This window comes from Ochotona princeps, chromosome 4 (genome assembly GCF_030435755.1).
Source record: "Ochotona princeps isolate mOchPri1 chromosome 4, mOchPri1.hap1, whole genome shotgun sequence".
Classification (NCBI taxonomy): domain Eukaryota; kingdom Metazoa; phylum Chordata; class Mammalia; order Lagomorpha; family Ochotonidae; genus Ochotona; species Ochotona princeps.
Genome location: NC_080835.1, coordinates 95008951 through 95025481, shown reverse-complemented (window position 1 = coordinate 95025481; position 16531 = coordinate 95008951). Strand labels below are relative to the sequence as shown.

Genomic DNA, 16531 nt, shown 5'->3' with positions numbered 1-16531 from the left:
GCAAAGCAAGGCCCTTGGAGGTTTGGCTCCTCCCCAGCTAGCTCTGGAAGCTTCTCAGCCAACAGTGAGGGTGCTTCTGGGGTCTCCCACCTATCCAGCCCATCCAGCCAATTCCCTCACAGCCCCCAAGGAGCCTAGCAGGTGATGCTGGTCCTTGTGACGAGGTGTTCCCAAACCAGAGCCCAGGCTTGGTGGAGGGTCCCAGGCTCACAGGGAACAAAACATTCCAGAGGGCACCCCTGACATGGGAGCGAAGATCTCTGTCGTGTTCACAGTGACGCCGCCCCTGGCCAGAGGACGGAGCCGGGGAAGCAAGCGCAGAACTAGGGAGCACAGCAGGGCAGTCCTCTGCCAGCCTACAGATGCATCTAGCTAAAGAACGTGGACACAGGACAAAGACGAAGGTGTGGGCAACGAGGACCAAGCAGAGTCTGTTCCTAGCTGCCACTGCCTCTCCTACCAGGGGCTTGAAGAGCAAGCATATGAAGGCACACAAGGCCCCCTGGAAACAGACTAAAGCCCCCATGCCCAGAACATCTCCCCAAGCGGAAGCTCAGGTAGACTGGGAGACGGGACTACGGGCAGGCCGAGTCACACCAGAACAGCACTACACTCAATAGGAAGGGAGAAAAACTCAACGTCTTACTTTGATCAGGTTAAGTCTGTTGTACTGGAAAGAAAATCATGAATTAGAATTGGCATGATGGGAAAAACGCCGACCGTGTGCCAGGGCCACCGCACGAGGGGAACGCCGCGCACGCGGGAAGGAGGCAGGGCACAAGCGCAGGCTGCCCTGCCACTTCTAGGAGGCACTACCGCTGGCAGCAGCTGGTGAAGGCAGGAACACGGTCCCACGCTCCCTCTAGTGGCCACCACAGGCCATTACCACCACAGAGGACACTGAGGCGGCACAAACCAGGTCTCGGAGGGGAAGTCGACATTTGCACCTTGGAGCTCTGCTGGGGCAAGGCTGCACTTAGCATGGGTCACCCTCAGCAGCTCTCAGACCCAGGGGAGGGGTGCCCGAGGGATCACCTAACTCAACACTTCAAGGAGGCCCTGAGCAAGGAACAGACACGGTGCACGCGTCAAGCCTGGCTCCACTGAAGGGCCAAAGCACCCTTCAACTCACCTGGAAAACCTTGGAAGCTCACCTCTTCTAAGAAGCAGACAGGAAGCCGGGAGTGAGGTGGCCTGGCTATGCTGACTGCGCTAGGGATACAGTGGGCAGGCTGAGAGGCACACGATGAGCAAGCACATCTTTGCACCTGGCTTGCCCTTCCCCCTGCAGCACGCCCTGAGACCCTGGCCTGTGTGGAACCTTCTTCCTATACGGGCTCTCAGCTTCCTCCTCTCAAGTCTTTGCCCCAAGCCAGCGTACTCCAGCTGCGACCAACTGGGGACCACTCCTCATGCAAGTTGGCCTGATTTTCACTGCATTCCAAGGCTGGTGGTGGGGTCAGTGGTGATGCGAATGACAGACAACAGAATGGGGTCAGGCACCTGAAGCCAGGGAACCCGCAGGGTGTGGCTACGCAGGCAGGTCCCACCTGAATCCGGGCACCTCCAAGGCAAAGGAAACCTAGGCCTGCTCCATCACCCCCCTTGACTGCTTATGGAGGGAGCTGCGAGGAGCTGTCGGTTCCCACTCGGCTCCCTGTGCTTGCTAAGGCCTCTCCAGCGTCCACTCAGAAGCCCACCTGGCTACCCCCACGGACCAACGTGCCTGTTGCCTTTGGATTCACACAACCACTCGGGATTGGTTCACAGTTCACCTACAGGGTAGACTCACCGCGGGGTGGGGGGGGACGGCTGGGGGATAGGCAGGTGCTTGGCTTCCCCAAACAGACCCCACCACTTCAGATTCTACAAGCAGTCCTTGCGGCAGAGCCAAACCTCCCTCATTCCTTGAGCTAACCAGAGCACGCCCACCCCAAGTTGCGACTGATAATTAGTGAGTACCACTCTAGCCATGGGAGGAAGAGCACAATGAAGACTGCGAACCTCGCCCAGCACCCACACCAACCAGGCCAAAGGTGTGAGGGCTCGGGAGGAAGGCAGACAACAGACACGCCAGCACCTGAACCTCAAAGACCTCCTGCTGCCTCCGCACCTCAGGCCACTTCCTCTGCCCCTGTCCAGCACTGGCTCCAGCTATTTTAAAAGCCTCAGCAGCAGACTGTGCTGGGAGGCTGAAGGTCACAGCCTGCGGGATTAGCCATGTAGCTCCTTGTTCTTCCCTCAGGAGAGAGAACAGCCCCTCCTCCTCCAGCTCGCTCCCCAGGCACTGCCAGTTAAGTCATCCTTGGCTTTTCTTCATGTTGTATCCCCCTCCCTTCCCTTTGTGTCTCATTTCCTAAGCCCCCAACCCTAAAATCCCTATCGTGGACCCTTCCCATCAGGCCTGGATGTGGGGGTCAGGAGGGGTGGTCCTGTGCGGAAGGTGACACCGCTCCCTGACCTGGTCTCTTTGCCCCCAGGATCTGGCAGCAGTGAGGGGTTGCCACCAGCACTGACCAACCTCTAGGGGCTGCCATGGAGCCTCCTCTCCTATCAAGATTCAACGCCGCTTCCACATGGCGCCACATAAGGAGGGAATCAGGCCGTGTGAGGGGGAGCAGCCAGACACGGGAGTGGGCCAAGGGGATAGCGTCTGTTCCCCAACACGGGGTGCCGTGGAGATGGTCCCTCAGTGGACATCCAAGCCAGCCTGTTGGCGGGGGGGGGGCCACAGTGGGGCCGGCCCTTCTGGGAGAGGGACCAAGCAGGACATCTGGGTACAATAGGCAGGGGCAGAGGGCGGGGATGCGGAGCACTGCAGACAGTTCCACACTAGAGGGGAGATACAAAGAGACAAAAGATGGCTTACTTTTGAGAGGCGCTTGTGACACTAAGACCATGCATGCAAAGAAGGTGTTTGGGACGTGGTGGGGAAGAAGAGGAAGAAGAAGAGGTCAGGAGACAAGTTCAGGTGGGAAACTAGTTGCCATGCCTCCCCAGGGGCCCCAGCCCTTTCCCACGCCCTTGGAGCACAGTCTGGGCAAGCAAGTGCCCTGCTTTCCCAACGACTGAGGGACCAAGACACATCACCTGGCGTGCGGAGGAGTGTGGGCTTCCTTCACGCCCGCCCCTGGGCTGCTCAGGTGGAAATGCCAACAAGCTTGGGAGGGAGGGAACGGCCCTGCCGTTGTCCCCTCTGCCTGGGGAGTGCCAGGTGGGTTAGTGCGATGTAAGGCAGCAGGGAGACAAAAAGTAGCATTCTGGTTGTCCCTTTAACCCGAGCTCTAGGGACCAAATCCGAGCATGGCAGCACATAGAAAAGACCACCTCCTGTGCCGCAAAGCATCTTCCCCCAGTTCAGAAGGAACCCGGGGCCTCCAGATCCCCGAGAGGAGACAGCAGGGTGGCTGTAGAATCGTTGGGGTCTCTACCACCTGCCCCACCCTGGCCTCGTGGAACAATGACCATCTCAGGCACACTGGGGTCACTGCATGGTGCAAGTTACTCCTGATCCTTCCCCGTCCCCCTCCTGTCCCCTTCCCCCCTCCTCCTCCTCCTGCCCCCTCCGCAGGCCAGCTTTCCTGGACTGGGTCCAGCTCACCTTGGAATTCTTTCCCCCACTGCGGCCGGACTGGGAGGAGCAGCTGCGCTGCACACCCTGCTCCGGGGTGGACGGGGACTTATCTGATGAGTGGTCCGAGCCCTTCTCCACCATGGCGTCTCCGTCCTGGTTCTGTGGGGTTGGCGAGCGGGACCGCTTCCGGAGGATCGGGGAGCAGGCTGGCGTGCTGCGGTTTGAGTTACTGGCAGTGCTGCAGGGGCAGATGGAGAGAGGGAGTGGGGTGGGAAGGGGAGGAGGAAAGGCAGGCAGTCAGCGATTGGAGGCTAAAGACCAGTGCAAAGGAGCCAGCTCAGGGAGCTAGGGTGAGGGTCTGGGGACACAGGGAGAAAGGGGCCCTGCTATGGGTGTACCGCACCGTAATACTGCAGCTGGCCAGGAGAGGGCAGCAGTGGTGCCAACATGAAAAGGAACAGGACCAGGGACCAGGCAAATAGGGCAGTTAGACATTTAAATTTCCATCCATTCGTCAATCCATCCAACTAGCGTCTGTTACATACCAGAAATGGTCTATAGCAAACAATTTATGACCTAAAAGTCTCAGTGGAGTTTACCCAATGCTATTGGCTCATTTTACGCAAGCTGTAAAATCGAAGTCTCCACACTCAGTCTGAATATTTTTGTTCGTAAAAATAACAATAATAATCCTTCTGAAAGTATCCACAAACATGGTTCCACTGTGTTTTTAAAACACTTTCTTCCTAGGCATGAATGGCCTAATGTGTTTTTTTTTTTAAGATGTATTATTTATTTTTATTGGAAAGGCAGCTATACAGAGTAGAAGAGAGACAGAGAGGAAGATCTTCCATCCGATGATTCACTCCCCAAGTGACCACAATGGCCGGTGCTGTGCTGATCTGAAGCCAGGAGCCAGGACCCTCCCCCAGGTCTCCCACATGGGTTGCAGGGTCCCAAAGCTTTGGGCCGTCCTCGACTGCTTTCCCAGGCCACAAGCAGAGAGCTGGATGGGAAGTGGAGCTGCTGGGATTAGAACCAGCGACCATATGGGATCCTAATGCTTCATGGCTAGGACTTTAGCAAAAAAAAAAAAAAAAAAAAAGCACAGCCTAGCACCTGTAACTCCCCCACACCCTATTGTCACCTGGTCAGCCACAGCTGGTCCTGCTTTTCTGCCCCAGGGGAAAAAGATCATCAGATCAGACAACCCATACTTCACATCTCCCTAATCAAAATGCCTTGAGGATCCCTTAGAAAGTTGAACCATAAAGCAGGTTTACTCAGTGCCCTCCACTCCCCAAAATTAAAATCCATGGCTGCTTTCTTCCTACTTGCACTTTCCAAGAATTTCTGAAGACCTCTTACATGCGCAGATTGTACTCTTCTTCCTTTTTTTTTTTTTTTAATCTGACACCAAAATAAACTTTTGGGACAAGTGTTGTGGAGCAGCAGGGTTAAGACCTGCTCTGGGACGCATCCCAAATAGCAGTGCCGGTTCGAGTCCCAGTTCCTCTGCTTCCAACCCAGCTTCCTGCTAAGGATCATGGAAAGCAGCAGGAGACGGACCACGTATTTGGCCTGAAGTGAGTTCCAACAGCTTGACTCAGCCCTGGCTTTGGAGGGCATCTGGGCAACCAACTCAGAAGACTCTGTGTGTCTTGCTCTACCTTTCAAGACTTATAAATGAGTCTTTTTTAAAAATCCAAAAAAAAAATGCATCCTTTAATTCAATTTTTTCATAAGCTATTTGGAGTGTCCTTGTATGCAGCACCTAATCTAGTTACACCAAGGCTTATGAGCTGCACAAATATCTCTACTTGATATGAGCTCGGGTTTTCAATGGAGTAGGAAATGAAGAAGAGAAGGAGAAAGGGAAATCGAATGCACTTAAACTCCAGTGGGAGTTCATATTGCTTCAAGAGAATGCAGATACGCAAGAGGGAGGGTTACGCTGCAAGAGGCCGGGCAAGGGATAGGAAAGGAGCCGGGAGACGACAAAGCCAAAACGGGGAAGAGGGAGCGGGCATGCAAAGCGAGGACCCTGCAGGCTGCCGGTGTGAGAGGCTTCCTGCAGGGCCTCCTTCCATCTCTAAGCAGGAAGGGACAGCATCATTTGCATGAGAGTCAGGCCAGGAGGGAGGTCATCTGTCCCTACAGACCCATTTGCAATGTAAACCGTGGCCTTTTCAGTCAAATCTTCCACCTGGGCGCAGGGTAAGCCACTGCCTGTGAAACTGGCATCTCCTAAGGGGATCAGTTTGAAAATCCTACTGCTTTGCTTCCAATCCAGCTCCCTGCTGGGAAAGCAGCAGAAGATGGCGCCGTGTGGAAGAACAATACAGAGTTCTAGGGTCATTCTAACAATAACAGATCAATCTTAGAAAGCCCAAGAAGAAACTCCCAAAAAAGGCCATTCAAGTTCATTCTCCTTCCAACCCTACTCCTCCAGGAACTCACGAGAAAGGAAGTCGGGTGTCCCTGCTTCTGTAGGAGAAGCCATGCCTTGGGGAGCCAGGAGCCAGGCAAGGACAAAAGATGTCTGAGTGATAAAAGTTGAACATCTGCTTCTCTCTCCAGCCTTTTGAGAAGCTGCCCAACGAGGGGGAAAGAAACCCCATAAGGTTACATCCTGAGATACCAAAGTTAAAAATTACCTATGTTCTTACCAGTGTAACAATTTACAAGGGTTCATCTGTGAATAGATATCCCATAGGACTGTCACAAAGAGAACTTATCTGAGATAAAAATCCTTAAGAAATTACTAACTTAGGTTAAATCTTTGGGGGAAACACCTGTGTAAACAAAAAGTTTCCCAAAGAACCAGCAGACCACAAAACAGGAAAGGCAACACAGCCCAAAGCCCAGGTAAGATTAAGAATGGGACAATTCAGTTCCCAAGAGGGAAATCCCAACCTCAGGGAAAAGTTTCTATGGTAACCGCCCTCTGCCCCTCACCTTGGTAAGAACACAGCTTGCCAGCCCTCAGATCATAATGGGCTCCACTTCTGTGCTCTCTGAGTATACTTTCCAAAGATACATTCACGTATTTGAGAACAACACAGAGACAGAAAAAGCAATCTTTCATCGGCTGGTTCAGAGGGCCAAAGTGGCCAGGGTCTGGGGCAGGCTGAAGCCAGGAAACAGGAGCTTCATCCGGGTCGCCTACAGAGATACAGGGAGCCCAAGCACTTAAGCCATCTTCTGCTGCTTTTCCCAGGCACAGCAGCAGGAAGCTGAATCGGAAGTGGAACAACTGGCACATGAAGCCATATGGTGCTTCCGTGCTGAAGACCAGCTGTGGAGGGAGTCACGCCAAAGTCCAAAACGTGGGCCAAACATCCCAACCCGGAGGAGATGCATCCCACGTCACATGGCTCTGAGTTTAAGTGATCAACACACCCATGGGATTTCCTCATCCACCCTCCATAGACCCTGCTGCTCCAGCATCCACATCCCTGAGCCAGGTATCATGCTCCTTCCGCTCTTCAGATACTGGTCATCTGCATCATTCCTGAAAACCCCTCTTCCTGCCCTCTGATGGCACGGCTCCAGCATTCTTGTGCTGGTCCATTTCCGGTCTCCATCACTGGCTCCTGCCTTGCTATAAGCCCTTCACCTCACTGTCCATCTCCTGCTGTTCCTGGCCTCAGGCCTCTGGTCAGAGGTCCTCCGCCTTCCTCCAGGCTGCTCCCCTGGCCCAACCACCTGCTGCCGGAGTGTCTCCTCCTGAGCTGTCTCCTGCTGCCTCAGACTCATGAAATCAGCACAGGCCATCTTTTCTCCCAACCTCCACCCACTGCTGCCCATCACTAACAGCACCATCATTTCCTGGTCTCTCAGCCCCGTCTCTTCTGGCTTACCCTACATGAAAATGAGTCATTCCTAGTTCAGCTCCTCGGAGTCTCTTACCTGGGTTATCCCAAGAGACTTTGCTATGGTTCAAACACCCCTGGCAAAACTCACATTGAACTCTAGCGGCCAATGTACAGGGTTAAGAGGTGTGACCCTTAAGACATGACTAGTGGTCCCAGACTCTGTAGCCTAGTGGCTAAGTGCTCAAACCTTGCATGCATCGAAATCCCATATGGATGCCAGTTCATGTCCCAGCTGCTCCACTTCCCATCCAGCTCCCTGTTTATGGCCTGGGAAAGCAGTGGAGGATGGCCCAAATCTTTGGGACCCTGCACCCGCGTGGGAGACCTGGAAGAAGCTCCTGACTCCTGCCTTCGGATCAGCTCAGCTCTGGCCACGGTGGCTGCTTGGGGAGTGAACCCGTGGGTGAAAGAGCTTTCTCTCTGTAAATCCAACTTGCCGATAATAAATAAATAAATCTTAAAAAAACATAATTAGTGCCTTCATAAATGAATCAACATGGCGCAGGGTGGGAGCAGCAGGTAGGGATGGGTGAACACCCGAGTGGGTCCAGAGCAGGTTCAGCCCTTTCCTGCCCCCATCTCTACCTTCCTGCTCACTGGCGCTCCACCTCCTGCCATGAGATGACCCTTGCAGAGCCCCAGCTTTCAGGATAAAACCAGTTCTATCATTCATGAGTTATTCCTTATGGTGCTTTAGCACAAGAAAATAAACTAAGTGGTGTCCCTCGTCTCCTCCTCATTCACATTCTTGTCATTAAATTTTTCTAAAATGCAGCTATCTATAAAGCTCAGTATCTCTCCCTACTAGCAACCCCATACTAACGTCCACAATCCACAGAACGGGATCTAAGATACTCAAAGTAAATGGCATGCATCTCTATTTCAAAACTTTCTATTCCTTAAATCTTCTTGAAGAGTTTCCATGTTCTATTTCTACATACCTCTCCCCAGCTTTCTTAATATACACCCTGACTCCAGGCTTCCATGTATAATTCATTACTTGTGACTAAAGCGTCATTTCTCTCCTTTTCCACCTGATGGAATCGGGTGCATTTTTTGTGACCCATCCCTCCACCTGCCCAGCATGGTCTCTGAAATCAGCACTCGCTCAGTGAATGGCTGTTAAGTGGAACTCCTGCGTTCCAGTGCAGGTTTCCTGCTAGGGTTCATCCCCCGTTAACAGCACAGTTCTCCAAGCTGAACCTTCAACCTGTAAGAATTCATAAAAATAGCTCAAAGTCGTCAGGTGTTAAACACTTCCGATGAGTGCTAAACATGTATTAAGCATTATTTCATTTACTTTCCTCAACCATTCTAGTGCGAATTACTAGCCTTATTCTCAGGTAATTAACTTGAATTCCTGAGAGATCTAAGTCAACCCAATCGGGTGAGTGGTAGGACACGATTGAAAACATAGGCCTGATTACAGAGCGTGTTTGCAGAACCATGCATTCCTTGATGTTTGTTTCCAAGAAAGTCCAACAGAAAAATGTTGGATGGATGGATGGGGTGGGTGGACGCATAGCTGAGTGAAAACGAAGACGAAAGAAATGAACTGCCTGTCTCCACGGATTCTACTGTCTACTTTCCCAGCAGTGTGAGTTCTAAAAAACCGCCCAGTATTTTACCTTTCAAAGAAACTCTATGATGTGCTAGTAATCTGATCCTGTATTATATATAAAACTCTTTGGATATTAGAACCCAACGAAAGCTTTGATTTGCTGTAGGGAAAACAGGAAGACAACTGGTTTATGGGACTAAAGCAAGGGACCTGAGAAAGAGGGAGGTGGGGAGTGCCTGGCCACCGGGATGTGACTGTGGCTTCTCAGAGTTCTACAAAGATTAGCTATCTGGCATTTGAGTTTAATTGATGACACTTCTGCTTGGGGGGTTCGGGGCTGGATTTACAGGCAGGAAAAGCTAGACCACCAGCCCTCTCATTTCAATACAAGCAAGCAGTAGTGAGACCTGGAACAAAATCAATCCACCAAGGAGGTGGCCCTTAAGCAGGTTCAGAGCATGGAAAGAGAGGCCAATGTTCCAGGAAAAACAAACAAAAGCCTCAAGTGCCAGCACAAAACAGAATGGAACAGGCCTGCGCAGGAAACTGTAACCCGGAAGCATAATCTGCTGACCGGAACACCCAAGCAATTCCAACGGTCACCGACTCTACAAAAGGTACATGAGGGCACCCAGGGGAGGGCCGCAAGCCAACACTCATTTCCCACCTGGCTATATTTCAGAACCACAACAAAGACCATTTCATTGTCCCCCCTGGCTACCTGACCACCCGGCCAACACAAAGTCAGACTGCTCATCTCCTGCTGTGTAGGCTGTGGTCCTAACTTCTTACACCTAGGTCTGGTCCAAGGCCCCGAGAAACACAGAAAGAGAGCTAAGGTTTGGCTTGCCTTCCCGCGTGACTCCCTTCGCAGCCTGCTCCCCTACCCCCCGCCGGCAGAGCAGCCCCTGCACCACTCGGCTTGGCGCTCTGCCCCTCCTTGTCTCCAGTGTGGTTCTGCGGGCACAGGATGACCTTGTCGACAAGCCAACTCCCTGACCAGCCACCCATGCAACCTGGCACAGTAGTTACTTGGTGTCCCAGTGCTCCTCATTCTAGTTAAACTTTTTCATCTTCACAGAAAATCCTTTTGGCACCAGATCCTGCAAAACATGTACCTGTCGCTCCGACCCTCTGTGCCTGCACCTGCTTCCACTGCAGCTTCTTCTTGTCACAAAATCCTCATTCCACTGGCCCCACAGCCCTGGCTCAGTTCCAGTCAAATCCCTGGCCCCTCCTTCCCCCGCCTGGACACAGCATGTTCCCTGCATTGCTTCTTTCTGAGCCCAGCCCCAATGTGACCTGATGACCAAACACACAGCTGTAACTAACTCGGAGCCAGGCACACTGAGATTTTATTTCCTTTAAAGAACTGCTTGATCCATTCCAGAGCATCTCCGCCCAATAGAAAAGAGCATTTCATTAGAGATCAAATGCAAGACACCTTCTCATGCCAAGAGCCTGCCTGGTCAGTACATGGCAGAGTCTATGGAGCCACCAGACCCAGGTCTGGGTCCCAGTATGACCCTGGCCCCTAAGCCGCCTTCTTCTTCTTTTTTAAATATTTGCTTTATTTTTATTGGAAAGTCAGATATAGAGAGAGGAGGAGAGACAGAGAGGAAGATTGCCCGTCCGTTAATCTCACTCCCCAAGCAGCTGCAACAGCCGGAACTGAGCTGATCCAAAGCCAGGAGCCAGGAGCTCTTCCTCCAGGTCTCCCACACGGGTGCAGGGTCCCAAGGCTTTGGGCTGTCCTTGACTGCTTTCTCAGGCCACAGGCAGGGAGCTGGATGGGAAGTGGAGCTGCTGAGATTAGAACCGGCACCCATATGGGATCCTGGTGTGTGCAAGGTGAGGACTTTAGCGGCTAGGCTACAGCGCTGGGCCCTATTTCTCTTATCTATTTCACAGGACAATTGTGTTACGTAAACTAGCATAGTGCCTGATTCTCCATACTCCATAATATTTCTGAGCATTTATTGTTCAGTGGATATTTTCTGAGCAATTATCTTAACAGCTACTCTTCCCATCTAGGAAATGGGAAATGCTCTCTAACCTCAGCAGCCCATCTGGGAATTCGTTGAGCAATTCTAAGCAATTCCATAGTGAGGGACCAGGGACACATGGCTGCCTTCTTAGAGCGCAGAAGCCAAACCTCACCCTCACCCACACACCACCCTCATCCAGTCACTGCAACGGTCAGGCCAGTGTGCCCGGGGAAACCCACTTCGCAGATTCTGAGGAGCTTCCATGGAACGCTCCCTCAAGCCTCAAGAAAGACGCTACGTAGCTCCCTGGTGACAGAGACTGTAGACTATAAACAGCTGTTCAGGGTAAGTTCAGTAAGACTCGGGGGAAGAGCGGAATCATTTGAATTCACCACTGTGAGTGCCAATGAAGAGGACCGAGGAGGAGATGACGGGGCTGAGGGCAGCGCCCACTGGGCGCTCACCCTCCTTGGGCAGAGGGGCTTGAGCCTCCTGGGAACCCATGGCCACATGACAAGCACCTCTTTCCTCTCTGCCCGGATCCAGCGTTTGCTTAAAGCTGATCCTGGTATGCAGTAGTCCATAACTCCTGACAGACCACTGTCACAGATCCTATCTGCAGAATGACACCCAAGTTTTAGGAATATAATCCCCATCCATTCTTTTTACCATGACTGCAAATATCCAGGCAGCCAGCTTCCCTTTGAATTTTCCCACAGAATATGTCCAGGACATAGGAAGGCCATGGCACATTTGTATGATACCTGCAGGACATTTAATAAGGGAATACCAAACTAGAGTATCCCAGAGGGGAAAGATCCCAACGACAAAAATCCCAGCAGAGGACCCAATCCTCTTCCTTAAAGAGCAAGTATCAACTCAAAAATATCTTCTCAGGGAGCCCGGGGCAATAGCCTAGCGACTGAAAGTCCTCGGACACGGGTTCGTGTCCCAGAAGCCCCGCTGCCCATCCAGCTCCCTGCCTGTGGCCTGGGAAAGCAGTCAAGGATGGTCCAACGCCCTGGGACCCTGCACTCGTGTGGGAGAACCTGGAAGAGGCTCCATCCAGGCTCCTGGCTTCAGATCAGCTCAGCTCCAGACATTGCAGCCACTTGGGGAGTGAAACATCGCTCGGAAGATCTTCCTCTGTCTCTCCTCCTCTCTCTATATCTGACTTTCCAATAAAAATAAATAAATCTTTAAAAAAAAATCTTCTCAGGTCAGCTTCACGTCTTGTCCTTATCTCTGGAGCTGCTGTTCTCAGCCCTTTTTACCTACAAAACAAAACTGCAGGAAGAAGACTGGTTCAGATAAAGAGTTCAAAGACCTTTCACGTTGAAAGGCAGGGAAAACACAGGTATAGAGAAATGCTATGACTGTACACCAAGAAGTCTTATGTCCTAACTTACGCTCAACTTCTGTGGTAAAAGACATTGTTTAACATACTAGATGGGATGGGCCCAAGCACAGTGGCTCAATTAGCTAATCCTCTCCCTGAAAGTGCTAGGATCCCAAACAGGCAGCAGTACGTATTCCAACTACTTTACTCTTGATTTAAAAAACAAAACAAAACCGGACTGAGGGGCTGTCACAGTGGCTCAATTAGCTAATCCTGCACCTGCAAGTGCTGGCATGCCATGTTGGTGCTGAATTGAGTCTTGGCTGCCCCCCTTCCCATCCAGCTCCCTCCTTGTGGCCTGAGCAAAGCACTGGAGGATGGTCCAAAGCCTTGAAACACTGCATCCATGTGGGAGACCGGGCGGAAGCTCCTGGCTCCTGATCAGCTCAGCTCTGGCCATTGCCAACATTCGGGGAGCTGACCAAAGGATGGAAGATCTTTCTGTCCTTCTCTCTGTAAATCTACCATTCCAATAAAAATATTTTTCTTAAAGAAGAGATACTACAGGGTCCAGCGTGATATCATAGCGGTTAAGGTCCTTGCCTTGAACGCCCCAGGATCCCATATGGGCGCCGGTTCTAATCTCAGCAGCTCCACTTCCCATCCAGCTCCCTGCCTGTGGCCTAGGAACGCAGACGAGGATGGCCCAAAGCTTTGGAACCCTGCACCCGTGTGGGAGACCCGGAGGAGGTTCCTGGCTTCGGCTTGGCACAGCACCAACCATTGCGGTCATTTGGGGAGTGAAACATTGGACGGAAGATTTTCCCCTCTGTCTCTCCTCTCTGTATATCTGCCTTTCCAATAAAAAATAAATAAATAAATCTAAAAATAGGAGAGATACTACATATGTATTACAATATGGTACATAATAGAGTCACTTATTTTTTTCCGTCTCGATATTGATTTGATATGATACATTTGCTATAACCCGTCTCCTTTCTCTCCTCCATCCCCTCCCTGTATTCCACTCATTATTTAAATGCACTGCTGATCCCCTTGGTCATGGAAGGAACCTGCTCCATGTGTGGAATCTACACTTGGTAACTCTCCCACGGGATCCACTTCCCTGTGAGGGAGCAAACAAACTGTGCCATGTGTGTCAAACAGGGATTACCCGGTTGAAGAAACGGACCACACACTTGAAAGTAGTAATGTGTTCTCTGCCTGGCAAGGCTCTAAGATTCTCTTCTCGAACTGCCAAGTGCGCCTCAACACTCGGCCTGGATTGAGGAGCACTTTGCACTTCCGGACAGCGCCTTTGGCTCATCAAAGCTCACGCAAGTGCCCACTGCAGGCCCTGACCCTGCACAGGCCTCCCACAAAGGCTCCAAGATGACTTGGACAGAGGGAGCGTTTCGTTCCCACTTCTCTGGACAATCTGTTGAAATTCTCTGTAGTCTTTTTTATGGAAGGCTCTGTTGGAAATCCGGAACCAAAGGTAGCACCGAGCTACTGCTAGGTCCACCCCACTGTCTGCAGCAATAGCATCCAAATGAAAGTGTAATGGACGAGCCAGTCATCAGTCATGCAAACATCCCTCCCTCCCCAAGCTCCTGATCTTCCTACATCCCATTCCTCTGTGGTCTCCAGCAATGTAGAGTTGGGGGGCGGATGACTCCAGGCACCGCCAAGGCACCAAGCTCCACTCACCCGTTGCTCTTTCCCTGTCCTAAGTATCTAAGGAAAATGTTTTTAAATTTACAAAGCGATTCAAAGGAGGAGGAGTTCATCCAAAACATTTGCAACCAGCTGACGATCTGAGTATCTAGACATCAACATAAACCTGGGAGGAATTACTTGCTGTGAGGGTAGGGCCTAGCACTCACTTTGGTTGTTCGTATGGACTGGCCAACAGCATAAGGTCTCTGGGGAGTGGCCAGGTAGAAAAAAGAGCTTCAGTTACCGTTCCACTGATGTTCTCACCCCACAGACGTGATAAGGAGACGGAGGGCTAGGCGTGGACCAAAGCTGGTCTTTTCTACTCAGGTCAAAGAGAAGGGCTCGCTCATCACAGTGGCTGGAGCCTCGATCCATCCCACTCTCCTGCTGCCTGGCTTTCCTGCAGCTTCTGTTCAGCCCAGAGTTTGGAATTCAGTCCAGGAACAGGCATGACAAACACTATCTTTCATTTCCATGGAGACGAGGGCTCGCAATAGAACTGGGACTCCATGCCTGAAATGCCAAAACAGCCTGACCCACTTTTTCCCCCTTTCCTACACAAACAAAATAAGTTTGTTTGGGTCCTGCCAGAGCTAAGGGAAAAGCCAGAGCTCCTGGTATCAATCTCTGTGGACTGCTCAAAGAGGAACACACGAGGGCAACCTCTGAAGACACCGATGATGCCACGGGGCCACTGGCAAAAAGTCAAACACGAATTGTCTTACCGGAAGAACTTCAAGGCTGTTCTGAGGCTGTTCTGCCGCTGGGCCCTCCCTTCAGGAGAGAGAGCTGCATGCCTCTCACAGAACCACTCCTGGGTTCCTCCATCTCCCGCACTTCTTGCGCCACTTCCTCCCTCATTCTTTCCCAGCCCTCTGCTCAGTGTTGATCATATCAAGTTCATCCCTGGCCTAGCATGTTTGGACTTACTGATCATTTTGCCATCAACATTTCCTCTAAAGTTTCGATCGCTTCCTCCTTCTCAGCCTTCCAATGTCCCCTGCTCTGAACAGCCCTTGCCACTACCCTTGTGGACAGCCTCTCATTCCCCAAGCCATCACCACCACGGCACCTTGTGTCTCATCTCCCTGCACTTACAGAAGCTGGGAGTGTCTTGCTTTTTGCTCTTGTGTGCTTGTTCATCACAAGACTCAACACTCTTGGCTGCCTGCGTGTTCTGTGGTGTCCCAGCATCTCTGGCAAGATGATTGGCAACACTCTGCAAGTGGAGATACGCATAACTGCCTGAATAAAGGAATGAGCTCTTTTTAAAAGTCTTTCATCTCACTCTAATAGACTTATCTATCTCAAGCTGGCTCCAAATCTCCCTTCTTTATTACACCAGCCCATTAATCCTTACTCTGACTCTAACATGACATCACTGGCAGCCTCTTGCATGCCCTGGTCACTTTGTCTAGACAGAACCCAAGTTGAAGATCTGAAAGCATTCGTGCCCTTGAGGAGCATCGTTTTCTCTTTCTGTATGTCTGTTCTCAGCTGCTGAATGATCACAACCCACCTTCCTGGAGCAAGAATCTTAAAAAAGAATAAACCTAATTAGACGGTGAATCCCAGAAGAAAAGAGGTTCCGATAATTGCTCATGGCGTAAAAATGGGTTAGATGTAGGATGTCAGTTCCCACTGAAAAAAGTGAATCCTGTCCCCAGTGATGCTGCCTGTTCCCTATGACCATGGGAATATAACCTGCCACGATCTGCATCTGCGGCTGGTCTCTGTGAGCACAGGGCTGGGATGAAGCAGAAGGCATTGGAGTCAAGCAGGGCAACTTACTCGAGTTGCACAATTTCTGTTTCTGGGGTTGTTCGCAGCACCTAACATCTGGGGGACAGTCTTGCTGGGCTTGACAGCTGGGTGTTGACTGAGCTGATGCACAAATACTCTGCAGTGAGGCCTCCCAAAGGCAGCCCCGTGTCTTCAGATTCCCACTGATGTGGCACCACGGGGTGTTTGCATGCCAGGGCACACAGCTCTAAAAGGGATACTTAAATGCCACAGTCTTTCCTTCTCCTTGGCTCTTAGGGACCATCATCTATCCAGCCCTTTCTGGGTTCACAGTCTTTAGAAATTAGCTAAGCTGGTTAGTGGTCAGTGTCACTAACAAGCACTTCTAAGCACCTTCAACTTCGCCAGACAGTTTCTCTCCCTGAGGGTCCAATCAGACGGCCACTATTCTCTGTACCACACAATAAGCAACATGATGTTGGGCTATCTGTAGGGAGGGACTCAATACTTTCCAACTGGACTCATCCAGATTTAAATACAACCCTACCCCAAGTATTTCAGAAGCCTTAGTGCTCAGGGAGATGGGACCCTGTGAGACAGAAAAGATGCTAAGCCACCCCAGGAAACCCATCTTGGAAAGAGATTTCCAATTGATTAGAAGACCACAAACCTCCAGAATAAGGCAAGGAGGAGTTCAACTGAATAGAACTTCCGGGCCCATGGAGGTAT

General features: G+C 51.3%; 1 protein-coding gene across 12 annotated transcripts in view; it reads right to left on the bottom strand.

The window, feature by feature from the left end:
- Window positions 1-16531, bottom strand: part of GRAMD1B (GRAM domain containing 1B) — a 197963-nt gene that overhangs the window by 40355 nt on the left and 141077 nt on the right. For 6 of the 12 annotated variants that reach the window (XM_058664027.1, XM_058664024.1, XM_058664026.1 and 3 more), the window contains 2 exons: window positions 3602-3812; window positions 2870-2890 (listed from right to left, as the gene is read on the bottom strand). In XM_058664027.1, the coding sequence (XP_058520010.1) occupies window positions 2870-2890; window positions 3602-3812 (232 nt within the window). Of the gene's footprint in view, window positions 1-2869; window positions 2891-3601; window positions 3813-14226; window positions 14503-15850; window positions 15955-16531 lie in introns of those variants that run through there. The other 6 variants (XM_004584974.3, XM_036493626.2, XM_058664033.1 and 3 more) reach the window with 4 other exon arrangements.